Below are 21,080 nucleotides of genomic sequence, written 5' to 3' on the forward strand. Positions count from 1 at the left end.
TTTTTTTGTTGTGGGAAAGATTCGGGACATCATCGTCGTTACCGTCACCATTATTATCATCATCATCATCATCATCATCATCATCATCATCCCTTTCGTAATATCAAACGAAACGGGTTTTTAAAAATGGCGGGATTTCGATCGAGACCGTATGAACAAAAAAATTGAAATAAATTCGTTAATTTAATAAAGATTAAACGTATACATGCATACGTGTGTGTATGTATTTATAATTGATCGAAAGGAAAATGGGGGGAGGGGGTGTGGGAAAAGTATTTTTCTTTTAATAATACGAAACTTCCTCTGGGCAAGAAGAAAATGCTCTCCTTTTTAAAAAGACTTCTTTCCTTCCCTCGATGTTTCTCACGAGTTAACCGTTGGAGGTATTGTCAAATTTCGTTGGATTTTCTCAAGCGAAGGGTGTACAAGCTGGAAATAAGTACGCAGATGCGACACAGGATTTCGAGGAAAAATCGTTAGTCGCGTTTCGTCATGGTCGATATTTTTAAATCGTAACTTGACACAATCCCATAAATATAATGTTATTTTTATAAATGTTATGGTAATATCTAAACATATGGGATATATTTATATCCTTAATTATCACGTATGCATCTAAATTGTTGTTGTTTTTTTTTTTCTAATAAATATTATCTTCTGATATAACAAAAATAATAAAAGTTGTAATAATCTCAATCACACTAACAAGAATTAGATTAACCCTAGAAAATATAGACACACTTTAGTAATTTAATGATATAATTATAGTCGCGTGCCACCCTACAACACGTCATCTATATTAGTTAAAAAAAAATATACGGGTACCCTTCTAGATCACAATACTCTTAAATGTAACACTTAATTCTGCTAAAAGTGATGGCAAATCGATGACTGTTTAAAAAAGTTACTCGACGTTGAAAATCGTGGGATTCCATGTTGGAGTACGGTCAAATTCAAAGCTGGGCACCCGCATGCTGGCCCGTAATCACAACCCTAGTTTGATAATATTAACAGGTCTAGATATCCCTTGTGTTGTCAGGGGATGTACTGTATTTGTGCGTCATGCATAAAATAATTCAAAATAAAAATAATATTTTAACACATATTTTTCTATCTTATTTGTTATTTTTTATATTATCTAACGTTACAAATATTTTTCTATCTTATTTATATATATATATATATATAAATTTATTAACCCAATTCTGTTTGAATTTCTTTTATCCAAATTTGCATGCCTTGTATATTAATTTATATTGTGTAATAAATGTGATTAGGATTAAGAAAAATGAAATTAATATTAAGATTGTTCTAAACAAGACTGTTGGTATTCAGTTTAAAAAAATTAGAACACGTGTATATCGCTTAGAATATTGATTTCCTTACAACACCGTTTTACTAAACGTCGTTTCCTAGGTGATCTAGAATAGTAAGAAAGGACAACAAAATGAGCCTAAGCCACAGCACTGGTTTGATGCTCCAACATTTATCCACGCGATTTCTACTTGAAAAGTTTGAATTTGATAAAGTTAGACATTAATTAATAGTGACTACATGTTGATTCATTGAATATCTATCAAAGCAACAATGCCATTGATAGAACAAGGGACTTCTAATCAGAAAGTAACAATACCACCGAGATTACCAACGATATTGAAACAATTTTGTAAAGCAGCTATACGAACTCAACCTTATGATCTTTTGAGATGGTCCAGTGCGTATTTTCGTGCATTGGCTGATGGCGAGGAACCACCGGTTAAATTAAGATTAGAATATCCACCACCAAGCACAGCTTCTGGTCTAACACTTGGATTTCTTAGAGTTCTTCTTCGTCAATTTGGAGGTATGATATTTTATATTTATTTTTGGTTTTTCTTTTTTATTATTCACATGATTGTTTAATAATTTATCTTTGTTAATTAGAAGGAAATATATAATATATAAAAATATATAAATATATAATATAAAATATAATAAATATAAATATCTTTTTTATAAAAATATATATAATTATATATATTAAATATTTTATAATAATATAATGTATTATATTTTATAATATTATATAAATATATATAATTACATTGAATATAAATAAGCAAAATAACTAAAAGTAGAAAAAGAGTTAAATTGTTGAACAATCATGCTTTGCATAAATAACAAAAATAAATTTTAATTATCGCATATATAAAGATAAAACATTATGTAGAAATAATTGGAATAATTAGATTACAATATAGTTATCAAATAATAAAACTTTTAAAGTAGTAATTAGAGATATATATAATTATCTTACATATGTAAATGAATAAATTTAGTGGTTTTTTTTTTTTTAGATTATAACAAAACTTTGTCCATCGATGTTATCTCACGTCGTTGGGAATGTTTGTGTCTCGATCGTAAAGAATTAAATTTAATAATGATGATAGGAAAATTTCGTCGAAAGTGTCAAGTGAAAAAATTTTTGGCAATAGCCGTTGGACTTTTAGGATCTAGTTTACGTGAGACAATGATTATGATTTGTGAATTATTTACACATGAACCTGATGGTGGATCGGCCATGGTTCCTGTTACATTATTCATGGAAATTTATGGGTCTGTGCGTTATTTTAAAAAATTCAATCTCTTAGATATAATATATTCAAATATGACTTCTAATTTATTGGATCAATATTTATTATAATTATAATATGAGAGCATGGATAATAATTTTTTTACTACAATTATAAATACTCTATGATTATCTAATAAAAATACTCACAAATTATTAATTACAGTGAACGAATTAATTGCATACATTAAAAATGTATTGTATAAAATATTGACCAAACAAATAGAAGTATAATTAATCATAAATAATATTCTAATCTTATTTATAGATATTTAGCTGGTCTTAGATGCGATGGTAGTGAAAGAAGTTCATCGGATGAAGATCCAACAGAATTTCTTGTATTTGATGAATCTAACAGTAGTTCATCTTCAAAAGGACATGAATCTCTTGATAATATTTCTATTGATCGAGTATATTCGATTGCTAGTCAAGATACCGATGCCGATGTCAATTTAGATTTGGATTTAATTTCTAAAGAAGCTGCTGATTCCTCGAACAGTAAATACCTTTTGAATTCTCTCACTTTAATACAAAACAAAATGTATTGAAGTAATAAATTAAATATTTAATCAATAATTTGATTCTCATTAGTGATCTTATCACCAGAAATTAGCAGAAGTTGTTCAACTCGAGATGAGGATTCGAATAATGTCGAAGATAAAATTTCATGCAGTAATAATAATACAGAAGAATCATCATCAGATAGAACATTGAAACGGGAAGATGATAGCAATGTTTCTGACTTTACAATAGAACCAAGTAAATCTTTTAATTTGGAAGATGTTCGAACAAAATCATCTAAAAGTGAAGATAAAGTGAAAAACGTAACAAACGATGACGCAAATGGAAGAAATTCGTCTAATAAAAGTGACGTGTCGATAGCTAAAGAAAGAAAAAAATTCAAAATTGCTAATACTCAATTACTTTCATATTATCCAAATATTCCAGGTATATCTTTTTGTTTCATTAACAATTTAAATTCTAATTTTTATATTAATTTTTATTTTATTTTTTGAGTTCACTTTTTATTCTGCAAAGTGTTTTTCTATGACAGTTATATGTTACTACAGTTAACAATAAACAACTGACAAATTAACTTAGGTCAATTTCAAAGTGAACGTCTCATATAGGGTTGTAATATATTATGCACATTTTTGATATTATTTGTTACAGGTATAGGTCCTCGTTTATCTCCAGAAGATGTAGCAAGTGTTGCTGTATGGATGAGTGAATGTGCTAGATTACAAGAAGGAATGATAGGACCACGTAATCTTCGACATCCACAATGTCCTCCTCTATGTAAGCAAAAACAATCTGAATCATGATAGTAATGTATACAGTATATTTGAAATTTCAAAAATTAGTCAATCTCCTTTATTGTTAGCTGAGAATAAATTATTCGTTCTATAATAAAATTATTTAAAACGTTTTGAAAGGTAGATTAATATTTTTTTATCTGAAAAATCTGTCACAGTTCAATATTTTCATTTTTGTTATAAGCACATAAAACAAATCAAGTTTATTTCAAAATTGTTTTAATACATGTATATAAAGAATGACATATAGTTTATTTGGTATATATATGTTGATGCAACCATCATATAACAAATATTATACTTATATGTATATATAGATACATATATATATATATATATATGATTTCATTATAATTGCACAAAAAAATGTGTCGAGATTATTTTTTGTTAATATCACCAGTATTGTCTTCGTTAGAATATTATGGTTTGTTTTTGTTGTTGTATTTTCTTTTAACTACAGAAAATTTATTATTGACATAAGTTTGTACATATACACTTCTATATAAATAATATTATTTGTTCTAAACGTATAGTTAATATAAAATAATATAATTATAATATATTATTAAAAATTATATGACATATATTATATATCAACTCTATGAATATATACAGGGTGTCCTGTGTAACTGATGGTACAAGCAAACAGAAGGTGATATCATCAGTTACAGAACATCCCATATATATTCACTTATTATTAATAAATATATTTTATTTACTATCTTTCTCTCTCTTTCTTTTTCTTTCTATTGTGTACAATGTATCATTGATTAAGTTTAGAAAAAGAAAATTGTCTATTTAACATCGTGTATCTAAATACACATTTATTTTATCATTTTTATCCAGATATAAATGACTAGTTTTGTTTCTTCTTCAATTTTATTTGGAACATTTATGTATAGATATAGATATGCAAATTTTATTGATTCTTAATATATACACTTTATATGGTAAGTTATAAAGCCATTTACTTTGACTATATTAAACATCAATCAATAAAAACAAAATATATCACTCACAATTAATTATATTTAACTAGAATAAAAAAAACAATTGATTTGTACAAATAAAAATTTGGCTTGTACTCAAGTCTTTAGTCACCTTTTTTTTTAAATAATAATAATAATAATAATAATAACATAGTACTTAATAAAATTATAATAAGAAGCTAAAAAGATCATATCCTTTTGCAAGTATTACATAAAAATTAAGCTATTATATAGTTTAGTCAGTTTGTATTATTAATGATTAGCAAATATTTCAGTTAGACTTAAAATTAGAAAATTTTTACGTTTTAAAAATATTATATTATAATACACAGAAATAAAAAAAGCTATGAAAAATTGTTATTTAACTTTTTTTTCTTTCATTTTCTTCTTTACCTATGAAAATTTGTTATTTATATAAGATCAACAATATTATATACATATATATATATTTCTATTTCATAGAAAGATAATCATTATATTAATATCTATCATATATCACAGTCAAAACGCTGTTACTTATTTTTTTTTAGAAAAGAATCTCTCAAAGTCATGCATAATATCACATACTTTCAACAATATATCATAATAATTTGTTATCTAATAACAATATGTTGCTTTTGTTTTTCACCTTTTTTTTTACAATTCGTTGTAAATATGTACATACACAACCCCAACTATTAATTATTTTTATTTAATAATGAAAAATGTCCATATAAGAATGATTTTATGATTGAATGATAAATTGTTTACTGAAATAACTTTCTTTCTCTTTCTTTTCATTTCTTTCATTAATACGTAAATCTCTTAGAAATAAACAAAAAATTACATGAGAGAATACATATACAATTAATATTTTTTCCTGAGATCAAATCTGATTAATTCTTCTGACTGAAGATAATTGTTTTTATAAATAAATCGGATTATACCGATTTAACTGACTATTCTATCTTTTACTTTTCTCTTCTCACCTTACTATTAAAACTTAGGTATATACGAATGATTGATTCGTATTTGAAATCAATATTGAAAAAATATTTGTTCATTAGTTATAATTATACAAGGAGAGTAGGTAATGTGCGAATACGAAATATTCTTCGTATATGATAATATGATAAATGGTAAATCGTAATGATAAATAACATAATTATGAGCAATAATAATAAGTTTCGTGTTTTTGCACGATTTGATCTCCATTCGATAAGTTCTTCGCGATAAGAAAATCTATTACGAAATTGTGGAGGTAGTTCAAATGTACTTTTCAAAGGATACAATGAACGATAAAAATCATTCAATAATGCTCGTACTACTTCATTTTCTGAATTACGTGATGGATCCATATCATCATTTAAACATATAAATTTTCTGTAACATATACAAAATTATAATTAACATGTTTTATTATTTTATTTAATGTATTAAAGTAAAACTTACTTTGGATCACGTCTAATCTCATCTAAGAGTTGCACAGTTAGAGACACGTTACTGGTTAACATTTCAAATATCTCATTTTTTCCAGCTTTTATAACTTCGTGTTTGTAACGTTTACATTCACCAAATTTTGCCTCAATTTTTGATGCAACCCAATCACAATTTGATATTAATTCTTTAGATACTACTGGCTGTAACATTTAATAAAAAAATATTATTATATTTGTTTCATAATATTAGTCAAGAAATTTTACATCTTATTATTTACTAACCAAAGTAGAATCTAAATATCTTTCACCAGGTGGTGCTTTTATATCTTCTTTAAGTTCTAAATGTTTAGAACAATTAATGATTGAATCTTCAAATTCTACAACCAAATTATAATCTAATGGTAAAGGATACAATCTAGATAAAAGTGTTCGTATTTCTCTATCCGACCAAGTTCTAAAAAGAAATATATATCAATATTATTTTATTATATTTATTATAAGTTAATTATAATTAAATAAAATGATGTAATATTATTTACCCTGATTTATCAGTATCAAATTTATCAAATATATCTCCAACCGGTATGTACAGGTTCTCACTCATTAAAAAGTAGAAATATGAGAATGCAAATTGCATGTCTTCTGGACTTCTTACTTTATGACTAGAAGTTTTAATAAAATCAGACTCAAATTTTCTTTGCATACTATTAACAATCCATTTGTCTATCAAGTGTGGCATATGAGCTGGAACTTTTCTTCTGTCAAAGCCATAATTTATATTATATATTTTGTTAACGTGCAGCAAAGATTCCGCATATGTATCAAGCTGTCTCTTTTTATGTTTCCATTGATCGCTATACTTGAATTTATTTGACTTAATAGTGTTATTTCCTTGTACTAGATTAATGATATCATCATTGAGGTAGCGTTTGAATTGTATATGTAATTTAGTATGATTAGAATTGTCAAGTATATTATCAGGTAAGTCATTACTGTCGCTGAGTTTTATTGTTTTATTATTATCATAATATTCCTTGATATCAGAAAACTTTTTAATATCACTTGTAGAAGAACTATGATTTTTTGAATTTAATGTTCTATGAGTAATCGTTGCAGTATGCACAGATGCAACTACAGCGCTATTATTTATTACTTCTGAGTTATCATATATCATAGTGGTAGATTTATTTTTATCTTCTATTATTTGTAAGTATTTATATGGATAATCATTTTCTTCCTCGAATGGCTCGCTATCAGTAGATAATAAAGTAGAATTACAATCTCCGCCTAAATAGGAGAGATATTATAATAATGCAAATAAATCATACCGTCATATAAAATTGTAAAAGCCAATTACCATCAAATTCGCATAAAGTTGTATTGCATGCAGGATCACATGACCCATCACCTACCCAAGCCCATGGACAAATATCAGAACAGTCAGGAACCCACCATGCTAGATACACTTTTTGACCACCTGCTTGAGTTATAAAATCTTCTGGCCATACTTCAGCGCCAAGCATTACATCATCATTAAAATATAAAAACTTATCAGAAATACCAGGAATTCTAAAAACACAAAATCATTCACATGATCAATGTACAATTTATTTATCATGTGTTGGATAAAAGATAAAAATTCAAATTTAAGTAATATACCTATGAATATGACTTTCAATAGCTGGACTAGAAAAAGTTGGCAAATGACTTTTATCAAGAAAAATATCATCATGAGTAACAAGAGTCATCCTAGGATTATCCATATCTAACCAACTTGGAATCTGTCCATTGGTAACGATATAAACATGTCTGACCCAGGGTGCATACATTTCTAATGATCTTAAAGAATATCTTAACTCATCTTTGTCACTGAACCTTGATGAAACTGTATTACTATCAGTAATAGGAATATGTTTTTGAAGACTTTTTAAAAAATGTGGATCGGATCCATTAACCCACGTATAAACTACATCAATAGGTACGTGCTGGCATAATTTCTTTTGAAAAGATTTTCCTAATATATTGTCATTGAAGGAATGAAAAACAGCTTCATATTTTTCTTTACTCCATGCCAACCAAACCTATAAAAAAAAAGCAACATTTACAAATTATTTTGAATTTTTTTTTACAAAAATACATTAAAAATACAAATATTTTTAAATAGAAATTAATACAATTATTTGTTTATAAAAATAAAAAAATAATAATAAAAGATATTTTTTAATACTAGAAAAAATCCAAAATTTTATGAATTTCCCTTAAAATATAATTAAGTTTATCTATAAGATAATGTAATGACGTAATTATAGTCATTTAAAATCAAATATGTTATAACACTTTAGATCATAATTTTAATTAATAAAATTTGAAAGAATATAAAAATAAAATATAATAAATGAAAAAGAAACAAATAATAAAGAAATCTTAGTTACTCATATGTCAATCCTAACCTCTCCAAAGTGTATAATACCGATGAATATGCAAGTAAATGCAACTAGAATCACCAAGAGCGAATATTTGTACGAAAGAATATCGTAACATCGTCGTTGGAACAATTTCCATGCGCTCATTATATTAAGAAATATTTTACACGTAATTGACATAGCCGGTAAACACGTTAAAGTCCATCAAACAGCAGCAATTCACGGCTCTTTAGCCGTGATCATGCAAATTCAATTGATTTAATGATTAACTTTGTGTTGGTGTCCTCTGCATTGATGAATTGCACATATATACATCAATATTTATTCTTCATAGAAGGTTAATTTATTACTAATACACCATCGGTATACTAATAGAAAACTTGAACACATATCACACACAAGCACACACATTCACGTTTAATAAACCGCTGTCATATCACCATCCATGGTGGTCTCTCTCAACAATAAAACGCAGTTAACTCTCAATTGTAATACAGTTTGCCGCATTCAAGGTTATGATACTTTTGCGCATGTTTCGATTATCGTTCTTTAAATCTTTCGATTTATAAAATGATGATTTAATATAATGACAAAATTTTGTTTAAATGGCATTGAAAAGAAAGAGAATGAAAAAAAAAATATAATATCCTGGGAAGTATGTCTCACTGGTTAAGGGTATGATCCCGTGGGATAATAATAGCTAGCTCTGACGCTCTCACGTTTGCTATTTTTAAATATATTTATTTACAGCTTTAATAAATTAATATTTTTAGCAGAGGTTTCAAATCATTAAGCTAGAAAAAAAATATTGCAAGACACTGTCAAATTTGATCTTATTAAAAAATTTGAAAAAATAATATGATATCTATATAAGTTAAGCAAAATGATCTATTTGTTAAGAAATAAATTAATTACTATTGTTAATTCCAATAATCTAATAATTAAATGAAGTTACCAAAATAACAAATCACGTGTTTTTATTAGTGTCACTGATGATAGGCAACGCTTTATATTTCTAATTAGTAATTTGACTCATATATATTGTCAATAAATTTTTTTAATACCCCTTATGATAGGCAATACGATGTTATGCATATGAACGACGGGTTGCCATATATGGGGGGTGTTATCCAGACCCCTAGTCTGGAGTGTTGCCTTTCTTCAGGCGCAAAATTTTCAATCTTTTTTTTCTTTTTTTTTGTTTCGTTCAAACTAAGCAATAAAATATAATATCTTTAATAAACATTTATATATATATATATATATAATACAATTTAATTTTCAACGTGTTTAAAAGTATTTCAAATGTATTTATTTATCTTCGTATATAATACAATTAAATAATAAATATTTAAATAATAATAAAGAATAAACGGTAAAATTACAATAAATATGCGAATATTTCTGATCGATTGATTTAATTAATTTACAATAAATACGAAAAGTATTAAAATCGAAACGTTTAAAAATCGGTGGTCCGTCTTGTTTTTTCTCTTCACGTTATTTTATCTTCTTGTATTCTTTTCTTTTTATAGAACTCTACCTAACGTCAAATTTGTACATTTTTTTTTCAAGTGTTTAAGCGTAATTGTTGCTCTTATAAAGAATTATGTACATTTAAATAATTTCTGGACGTTGCGTTAAAGATTAAATAGAAAAAAAGAAAAATCTTATTTATCATAGTCTCGACAACTTTTCTATTTATAATTACTTTCTTGTCTGCGATGTAGCGTAAAAATTTGTTAAAATTGTAATTGGTCATCAATAAATAATTTATATTACAATAATTTGGTGATTTTTCTATCTATAGAAAAAAAAAACCAAATATTTATGAAATTATAATTGATTTTATTGGCCACAATATAATTCTTCCTAATGACGTTTAATCAATTTTTCGTTTGCTTTTTGAGCAAAAAAGAATATTCCCTAGCCAACGTATTTTAAAAATTTGTACAAAAATAAGATGCTCATTACTTGAATTAATTTACGTAGCCAATACAACCTGTAACATAGAAAAAGACAAAAATGTAATTAGATTAGAAGAAATGAAAAAAATGAATGAATTAGTTGAAACTCACTTGGAAAGTCGACTTCGTGCTTTTTTCAAGGAATCAGGATCATCTTTTAAAATGTATGTTCTAATACCCAAAGTATATTGACGCGTATACGCATCCCAATCGATGTCTTTAAAGTCAACACGAAAATGATTACAATCGTTCATAGTTTTAACATGTTTAATCAAATCCATCATATTGTCTAAAGCAAAATTCCATTCGTGTAAGGCAAAAAATGATCCAACTTTTGCAGCTCGATCGATACGTTTCGACAGGTTTAACATCCTGTATAATAAAAATGAAACAAATCTATATAGATATGTTCATATTTATCAATTTAAGAGTTACCTTTTCTTTGATAATATTTACATCGGTTTACTACCCTGACATATTAACAACATATCCAATAAGAATGCAGGTACAAAGTGTAATATAACGACTATTATTTTGTGAATTAATTTGTTGGTTCTAATTGCAACGTTAGGATACCACATAACATATTTCGATGGAAATTCTATAACATGTTTTCTTATGTGTTTAGCAAAATCTCCCCAACTGTAAAAAAATATAAGATTGTCATGGTTAAACATATTGTTAATCATTTTATTTTTGTCATTAATAAATTACCTGATAGGATTGCTAGTGCTACTTGTACAATTGTAAACTTGAATAGAACCATTACGATGTACTGTACCATGCCAAGCTGCACATATCAATGTATCAACAACATAATCAACTGGTACAACATCAATTTTCAATTTTCTATCCCCGTATATACTCCTAATGGTACCTCTACCAATTTCAGTTATAATACCTACAAAATACAAAGTATAATAATGAACAATATTTGATATATTTAGGTAAATAAATATAAGTAATTTATATAATTTATTCTCTCATACCTGTAATACCATATAAATTATCTACCCATCCTGGAAGTGGTTCCTTATAAGCAGCACAAATTATACTAGGTCTAACTATTATAGTTGGTAAATCAATTCCTTTTTTCGATACGAGCTCTTCAGCAATACCTTTTGTTAATGTATAAGTATTTGGATGTTTTTCAAGTAATTTTGTTTCTAATAACGTTAATGTATCATCATCAAGATTTTCACACATATCCATGATGACTTGTGGTGTTATTTTTGTTCTGTAAAAATTGTTGTTTCATTTGTCATTATTCAATATTTTTCACGTTATTTCATTCAAAGAACGATTGAATATGATAAAAATATGAACTCACTTATAAACGAGTTCTTTTACTTCGTGTTTATCAGCGTTACTGTAAGCTGTACTAACATGGACAAAGCTTTTAAGACGTGTTATAGATTTACATAAATCTAAAATCCTATCCGTTGCTCTAATATTCAATTTAACGGCTAATTTGAGTGGTTCGGTAAAACGCACAGTAGCTGCACAGTGAAAAACTATATTTACGGTTTGAGTTAATTTCATTTTGTCTTCGTGACTCAAACCCAAGTCTTTTTCGCTCACATCACCTTTTATCGGATAAACTTTGTTTATTAAATCGGGATTTTCGCAACGAATTTTATCGAAAATCTGTAAAAGAAAAAAGAACATCTCACATTATTCCTTAGTCTTAAGATAATGAATTAAATAATCGTATGGGTAAAGTTAAGCAGAGAGATCGTCAATGATCTAAAAAAATTGAATTTAATTTGATTCGCGTAGATTTTTATTAAAAACAATTCAAATAACTATATTTCTAATTGATATTTTGATTACAATATTGAAACATCGAGTTATAAAATTATTTTGTAATTTGTAAGAATTGATAAAATAACTTGACCCATTTTTCTACTATCTTTTCATATATTTCACGATATTGAATAAAACATTGGGTTTTATCAAAGGGAGTGTGTAATATTAATTTAAAATAAAATATGTAACGCACACACACACACACACACCAGACACGGGGGACGCAATTAAAACTTACCGAATTATTCATAAGCATCTTAAATCTTTCTTTAACTATTTGATCCTTTTTTGGGCGAATCAGTAAATAGATCTTGCTTAATCGTGAACACGATCGTAAAAGTTTTTCTATGAGAGCTTTTCCGACAAAACCAGTTGCACCGGTTACGAATATTACTGAATCTGCAAAGAAGGCCTCGATCGAAGTATCACTGGTCTTATCTCTGATACATTCCGAATCAGTGTAAGCACTTGTTGTACCCATTTTGATGATAACTCAAAAAACTCTTCTTTCCTTAACTCTTAACAACAAAAACAACAACAAAACAAATAAATAAATAAGAGATAACGATAAGAAATATAATAAGAATTAATAATTATATCATTTTGTTTATTTTAATCAATTTATCTCGGATTGGTCAATAAATATTGTCATAATTTTCAATTTAATACAAAAACAAATAATTATTTTTATATAACATATAATATTTTATTTATATTAATATATATATAATTTATATTAAATATATAAAATATTATTATATCATTTATTTAATGAAATTTTTGTTAATTTAAATATGAATTAATAAACATACCGACATTATTTATTAACAAATCCGAATGATATAAAATTAGGTTATCATATTTAATTATCAATTATTTCTTCATTATTCTCTTCATAAATAGTTTATTAGATTATTATTATTATTATTATTGTTTTCAACGATAAATCGATTAATGTTCCAGAACTATTTTATGACTTATGTGTCGAAGAACGATGCTAATGTTTGTTCAAACATACTAAGAAATTGATCGATTTATTATATATATATATATGTATAGTTTTTTATTTATGTTTTCTATTTGTTATTATGATTTTGTATTTGTATTGTTCTGTATTTGAAATGATTTGATAAAAATATCACGAGGACAGCTTACGTGAATAAAATCGATCGTCGTGAGATATTTTTTTTTTATTCTTGTATAAATTCACCTATCCAACCTTCTCCCTTGATAGTTTAAACTATTCTTACATTTATGCGTGTTCTAGAAAACTTTTATAAACTAACATACACACATAGACACACTCGCACACGCGCACACGCACACACACCAGGAATATAAAGAATTATTAACAAACTTATTTTCTTGTTACTATTTTTTATATGCATCATTTATAATAATGCACATGTAATGCTGCATAATACACTTCTAATTAAAAAAAGAAAGAAATTTAATTATAGTAAAAAATATAAACGTCATTAAAAATTTTCCCAATGATGTTTATTTTTTACTTTAATTATAAGAAACGAAATACGATTAATTAACAGTTTATAAATTTGTTTAAAAAAAAAAAAAAAAAAAAAAAAAAAAAAACATTTCATTTGTATTCTAATATAGTTCTATTCATAATAAAACGCGAAGTTAATTTATGGACAAAAAAATGTTTATAAATTTCCATTTGAAAAGAAAAGAAAAAAAAAAAGAGAGAAACTACTAAACTTTAAAAAAATGACCTTGAGAAAAGGTACTTTTCCTGGCATGAAGAACACGAGAATTCCATTATTAAAATAGTATAAGTTGATCCTTGACAAGATTTTTCCATAAAAAAAAAAAATATATAAATAAAAAAGATATTTTTGTTTAATATATTGGATCACTGAGTATTTATATAATACTAACACGTAGTATAATATATAAATAAATAATAAATAAATATATAATTTATATATGATTTCCAATAGAATGATCTTGTAAAAAGACTATAAATACGTCTAAAGATATTACGGTAAGAGATGACAAGAGTTTACATACGATACATTAATGGCCAGTCTTGGATACTATAAATATAGTTATGTTGTTCATGTAAATGCAAAATGTGGTTACAAATGTACAATATTGTGAATAGAAAATATAGCACATACTCATATACAGGTATGAGTTTGCTATACTCCTTTTCAACGATGTGAACGTGCGCATGGAAAGCATGCCACAAAATAATCGATGTCGCCATACCTATGCATGATAAATATCGAAATGTCACCCTTTCCATAACCCATATTTCACGCTTATCTATTCTTCTATATAGATGCGTGTATATCTCTTTCTCTATCTATGAGAGACTCACATTTATGCTAACCAATGTCAAAAACAAAATTTTCTTTTTTAATTTGGTAATTTTTTCTTTTTATTTTTTTCTCACAAAATTATGATGGGATAAAAGTTAATAATAATTCATTTCTTTTATATTAGAATTTCATTTGTGAGGAAAAACATGTCGTAATTAATGGGTTTATTATTTCAAATATAATGTTAAAGGTAATTAGTTTGTTTTACGAATATACGTCTGTATGTATGTATATATATATATAAAATAGTAAAAAAAATATGTATTACATATAAAATAATATAAATAATAATAAAATAATATAATAATAATAAATATAAAATAATAGTATAATAAATATATATATATAATATAAAATAAAATGCATTTAGAATAAAATATAAAAATAATAATTATTCTATATATTTTATTATATTACTTTAAAATTACTTTTGAACATAGTTTGATAGAAGAATTGTAAATGAAGTTCTATACATTCGTGGAGGTATAGAAATTATTCAAACTTTCGTCAAGAACAATTTGTTCGTAAATCAAAAATAACGTTAATATTAAATGTAATAAAGTTTAGAGTGGTATAACCGTGGTCTATAGAACACAGAATGGATAATTTGTGAGAAACAGAAACGTATGTAAATTGAATTTTTTTTTATTATTATACTGATAAAGTAAAAAACTGATCTTATCATACCCATGACCCTGTCTTTGATGTTTTTAATATAAAATATGATGTGGGTAGTAACTGATTGATTGATTAGGATCGTAAGGATCGTGCAATTTGCTGCAATGAAAAAATTATTCACTTATGATTCAATTTGAATATTTAAATAAACAAAAAAAAAATGAATGTTTTTCATATTATAAAATAATAAAATAAATATGTATCTTAATGCATATAAATTCTTCAATTAATTATTGCATTAGAAGACGAACATTTGCATTGCGTCGTCTTGGTTACACTCGAACTCGTCAAGTTCACAACAAACCTTAAGGTGTTCTGAAGAATAAATGTTATGCGAGGAAAATGAATTATGAGAAAAGATGATCTATAAAAAAAAAAAAAAAAAAAAACAGGAAGAACAAATCATAAAAATTAAAGAATGAATAAACAAAGAAAAAAATATTTTAATAAAAATCTTTAACACTTTAATGGCCGCTCACACAACATGTTGTGTGATAGCTGGAGTAAGCATTATTTGTTGTTATTTATTTTTATAACTTTATATATTGAAAATTATATACAAAATTAAATTTGTGTTGTTAAATTGTTATTTTTTGTTTCATGTTAATTTTGTCGTGAATTAAATAAAGTTTGTTTCAAATGAATTCTTCACAAAGTTGACTGTGCGTAAACGTGCGGCCATTAAAGTGTTGATCAATAGTTTTGATCAGTGTATTAAAAAATATATGCTTGAAGTATATATGAATATTTTATTAGATATAAATAATAATTGGTATTTAAAATGAGAGTAGAGAATTGTTTTAAAAGTTATAATACAGGGTGATATAGATTCTTATACTATTTCATTTTTAAACTCATGAATACTGGCCTATTTGTTTAAAATATTAATCGATAAAGATTCGTAAAACATTGAACTTATAAATAACAGCTATAAATAAATAAATAAAAATGTATATAGATATATTAAATTTAACAAAAATTCCGCGTTGATATTTTTTTCTAAATTAATGATAAATATAATACATTAAAAAAATGTTATTTATGTATGATGTTATTTAAATATTGTACCTTATTTTTTTATTATTGTAATAAATAGATATAGAGTGAAACGATGAAACGATGAAACGATGAAAACCGAATCGATTTTCCTTTATCGACGTTGTACCGAAGCGCAGACATTCGGCGCAAGAGAAGAGAGAGGATTCGAGGAAAATACGATGAAATCAAATGAAAAAAGGGAGTATATAGGGCCACTTTCAAAGGGACCGCCCAACCAATCGTATAATTCGCAAAAATGACGGACAATATGTTTGATAATAAAAAAAAAAAAAAAAAAAAGAAAGAACTATTGTATAGATTGTCGTTACTGGAAACAGGATTTAGTTTAAAAAATCGTCACCCGATCGAACGAATGTGAAAATAAGAAAAAAAAAAATAAAATAAAATAAAAATAGAAGAATTTATAATTCTCAAAAAAAAAAAGAAAAAAAAAATAGAAGAAAAATTATTTTCATGCGGAAACAGGGCTTCGTTTAAAAATCGGTACACGATCGAACGAATGTGAAAATTAAAAAAAAATGCAAAAATAAAAGAATTTATATTTCTCAAAGAAAAAAAAAAAAAAAAGAAAAACTATTTACACGCATGCAGTAAAGTATTATTATTTGCGTATCCAAGAACAATAAAAAAAAAACGTTAATTGTAAAAATATGTTGTAGTTTACTTTAAAAATTGTTATCACGTTAGATATATCAAGAAAGTGTGACGAATATAATCACGTTTATAATATGTACAATATTTTAACGATCATTTACGCGCATGTTGTTTTCTCTATTTTTTTTTTTTTTTTTTTTTTTTATGCGTATCTTACATAAGTTTTTTAATCTTAAACTTGCAGGGGGGAGGAAAAAAATAAGAAGCAGGAAAAGGAAAGAGAAAGAGAGATTAATGAAATAGTTGATACAGTATTATCAACTCTGACTTTTTTTTCTTTTCCTATTGACACAAAACAACATTGAAATTTGAAAAAAAAAAAATACTCAAATAAGATGATCTTGTTTTATTGCTTTTTTCCCCTCTTTTATTGCATTTTCATCCAAATTCAAAAAATTAAATTTCTTCGTTCGACGTAGCTTGATTAATATTATCTTCATTGTTGATCCAACTGGAGTGCACAATTTTTTTTTTTCTTACAAATAATGTAATATTAATTCTATTATATATTGAAATAAAAAACCAAAAAAAAAAAAAAAAACGTGTAATAAAATTTAAAAAAATTAATCTGATTAGACTATTCGCTTATTTTCTTTTTTTTTTTTTTTTTTTTTTTTTGAAAATTGTCCAAATGAAAATATAGATCATTGTTTTTTAATTGTTTTTTTTTTTTTTTTTTTTCAAAGAAACTATTTTAATATTCAAGGACAAAACTGCATAACGCGATTTCTATCCATATTTATCTTATCTCTTACGTATGCAAAAACGTATTCGTGCAACCTTCTTTACTGTGTTTAAAATTGATGGTATTTTTACATTTATTTCTACAATAAAAAAAAAAAATAATACAGTTATATACATATATGTAGATATGATGTATACGTATACGTATATGCATACATATATATATATATATATATATATATATATATATATATATATATATATATATGTACAAATATATATAACTATCATAAGTTTAACAGGTTGCACTTCGTCCTAACGTATTGAAGCGTGCGCCATAAAACGTACACAACTATATATATATATATATATATATATATATATATATATATATATATATATGTGTGTGTGTGTGTGTACACACACGCACGTACATGTAAGCAGCAGATATTGGCAATGAATCTATAATTTCTTTTAGGATTTCTTTTTGTCGAATTTTATCCTTCTTTGTGCAAAACGTTGTTTGAACCAAACGATTAAAAATTTGAATATCGATACGTAAAAAATGACGCATTATATTTTATAAAAAAAAAATACAGATAATTCATCACGTAAATTGCCACGCATGTAAAAAAAAAAAAAAATAGGAAAACACGGTGTTCCAGGAAATAATAAAAGATAATAGTAATTGTAATATTATTTTGTTCAATCTTTATCATCTCTTTTTTTTTTTGACTGGGGTATTTGTATTTTGGTACATTTTTGCAAAAAGATTTTTATCCTCATCGATAGTGAGTATCAAAGATAGGGCACAGCTAGTAACGACACGTGCAACCTTGTACTTCATGTCATCATCACATATACGTATATACTGTTATACTTCTACTTTGTGCTCGCGCGTCCTTCGAGACGTGCGCAATTGCATCTGCGTGTTAAAAGTATGGTTGCAAGAAATAACTCAATATAATAGTATAAAAATGAATTAATAATTGAATCTAGAATATAAAATCAAATGACGGGAAGCAAAAACAAAGAAAAAGAAAAAAAAAGAAGAAGAAGAAGAACAAGAACAAGAAGTGAGAAAAGATATACAATATAAATAAAATTAAACTTGTATTTTGACAGATAGAAAAAAAAGTAAAGGAAGAAAAATATAAAAAGGACAAAAAATCAAAAATATCTAAATATTTATAATGAAATAATAATAATAATAATAACAATAACAATAATAATAATAAGAAGAAAGGATTGAAACATACCCCTGTTTGTCTTCACTTCAAATATACATATATATCCCCTAAGGATATTTTCCCTATGGTTTTTCCCTATGGTTCCTCCCTCCTTGTTCTATATCTTTTTCTTTGTCCACCCCCCACCCCTAAAAATGGATCACACCCTTCTTTTTGACTATCTACTACTACTACTACTAAAGTATTATTACTAGTTAAACTAGTTCATCCTTTCTATGTAACACAAACTATATGTGCAAATTTCAGCCGGTAGGAACACTAAACTATTTAACTACACTCTTTTTCTCCCCCTTTCGACCTGCCTTACGGACAGAAGGGGCAAAACTGACTCCGTCCACGCCTGCGAATCGCTCCATGCTTTGATAGTACACCGATACACCGCCAGATGGAACACTTCTAAGGGTTAATTTTGCAAGGGTTGCTTGCAAAACGCTTTCGTTTTACTCGTCAGTAATTATTCCTTTGTTTACCGATTATCTCTCTCTCTCTCTCTCTCTCTCTCTCTCTCTCTCTTCTCTCTTTTCTTTTCTTTTATATCGGTTTTTTTTTTTATTTTATTTAAAACGTTCTTTTCACGAAATAAAAAATAAACGGGCCTTTGAATTATCATTCGATAATAAAATGTTTTGTATTTTAATAAGGAATTAAAAAAAAAAAAAAAAAAAATAGGAAGAAAAATTTGTTTTAAATCATATGAAACATCGTTTGATTTGTTTGTTTCAAATCAAATCTAAATATCGTATTGTTTATTTAATAAAATAATTGTTCATTTGATAAATAATTAAGAATTTTTGTTGACTTGACTTGTTCGATTTTTTCTTTCAATTTGTAAACTTTACGAATACTTTCTTTTTTAGTAGTAAAGTATAAATAAACAAACAGTTTTAGTAAACTTCATTTCGATGGTTACTTTCTTCAATGACTTAACTTCGCACCATTTAGATCTTTATACCTTTTATCCTCTCTTCCATCTCTCTAGAAAAAGAAAAAGAAGAAGAAGAAGAAGAAGGGGAAAAAAAAGACAAATAATATTTTAATGATCAGATAACGTGTCATCACATGATAACACGTTGAAGATACAGTTCTACTCTCATGAATTATGACAAAAAGAAAACACGTCATTATCACTAATATTTTCAATTAAATTTCATTAAAATTAATTCACTTTTGAATAATATTTTGATTTTTAATATACAAATATTGAATGAATTTGAAACATTTCAATATTTTGCCAAACGAGAAATCTGATTTATATAGAAATGTTCAATTTTTGATTGTTTTTTTTTTTTTTTTTTTTTTTTTTTTAATTTGACAAAATAATGAAATATATAAACGAGATGTTTTTAGCAGTCATCTATATATATCTAATGACCTTATAAATTTCCAATAAATTCACGTTCGAATTTTTATTGTTAAATTTCAAACAATGTATAGTAAATAATATTGTATTACATTTATAAGACTAAAATTTAAATAATCATTTTAAAGATATTATAAAACATCTTCGTGAAATTTAGAAATTCAACATTTTCCATGTGTTTCGTCAACAAGAGTAGCTTTAAAATTTTCAAAGTGAGCCTGGAGTAACTGCAACACGATCAACAAGCTTGCAAATTGTACTCGTATATACCTGCTCACGTTATATATAACATAAATCATATATATTTTAAAATATATACCAATTTATTTTAAAACATGGTATGTTATATACATTAATATATATATAAATATATAATTTATTTTAAAAAATATAACATTTCATATTTTTTAAGATATGAAAAATCTAACACACTTTTGACAAATGTCACCTCTATGAAATTTAATTTTAAAATCAAAAATAATGTGTCATTGGTCAAAACATTTTTACAAAGTATTCA

At 25.7% G+C, this 21,080-nt stretch overlaps 3 protein-coding genes across 4 annotated transcripts; 1 reads left to right on the forward strand and 2 right to left on the reverse strand.

Moving 5' to 3' along the window:
* Positions 1-1,447: 1,447 nt before the first annotated feature.
* Positions 1,448-4,008, forward strand: LOC107069275 (uncharacterized). The gene is made up of 5 exons (XM_015326448.2): positions 1,448-1,843; positions 2,337-2,595; positions 2,880-3,109; positions 3,203-3,559; positions 3,785-4,008. The coding sequence occupies exons 1-5, from the start codon at positions 1,588-1,590 to the stop codon at positions 3,934-3,936; spliced, it is 1,254 nt and encodes a 417-aa protein (XP_015181934.2). The 5' UTR covers positions 1,448-1,587; the 3' UTR covers positions 3,937-4,008.
* A 1,037-nt stretch (positions 4,009-5,045) lies between these two features.
* On the reverse strand, positions 5,046-9,903 carry Gnptab (N-acetylglucosamine-1-phosphate transferase subunits alpha and beta). Of its 2 annotated transcripts, none has more exons than XM_015331759.2 (7): positions 8,785-9,903; positions 7,994-8,415; positions 7,692-7,903; positions 6,874-7,621; positions 6,617-6,788; positions 6,348-6,535; positions 5,046-6,278 (listed from the first exon to the last, which is right to left on the reverse strand). In XM_015331759.2, the coding sequence occupies exons 1-7, from the start codon at positions 8,935-8,937 to the stop codon at positions 5,969-5,971; spliced, it is 2,205 nt and encodes a 734-aa protein (XP_015187245.1). In that variant the 5' UTR covers positions 8,938-9,903; the 3' UTR covers positions 5,046-5,968. The 2 variants fall into 2 exon arrangements, with proteins under 2 accessions (XP_015187245.1, XP_089026182.1); XM_089170056.1 differs by having other exon boundaries at positions 8,767-8,890.
* A 143-nt stretch (positions 9,904-10,046) lies between these two features.
* Positions 10,047-19,537, reverse strand: LOC107071346 (putative fatty acyl-CoA reductase CG5065). The gene is made up of 8 exons (XM_015330280.2): positions 19,213-19,537; positions 12,772-13,051; positions 12,055-12,371; positions 11,714-11,961; positions 11,439-11,625; positions 11,181-11,366; positions 10,836-11,096; positions 10,047-10,759 (listed from the first exon to the last, which is right to left on the reverse strand). Exons 2-8 carry the CDS (start codon positions 13,012-13,014, stop codon positions 10,684-10,686), a joined length of 1,518 nt encoding a protein of 505 aa, XP_015185766.1. The 5' UTR covers positions 13,015-13,051; positions 19,213-19,537; the 3' UTR covers positions 10,047-10,683.
* Positions 19,538-21,080: the final 1,543 nt, after the last annotated feature.

The sequence above is a fragment of the Polistes dominula genome, unplaced genomic scaffold, assembly GCF_049000335.1.
Source record: "Polistes dominula isolate Pdom_NZ unplaced genomic scaffold, Pdom_raw_medaka contig_15, whole genome shotgun sequence".
In the NCBI taxonomy this organism is placed as follows: Eukaryota; Metazoa; Arthropoda; class Insecta; order Hymenoptera; family Vespidae; genus Polistes; species Polistes dominula.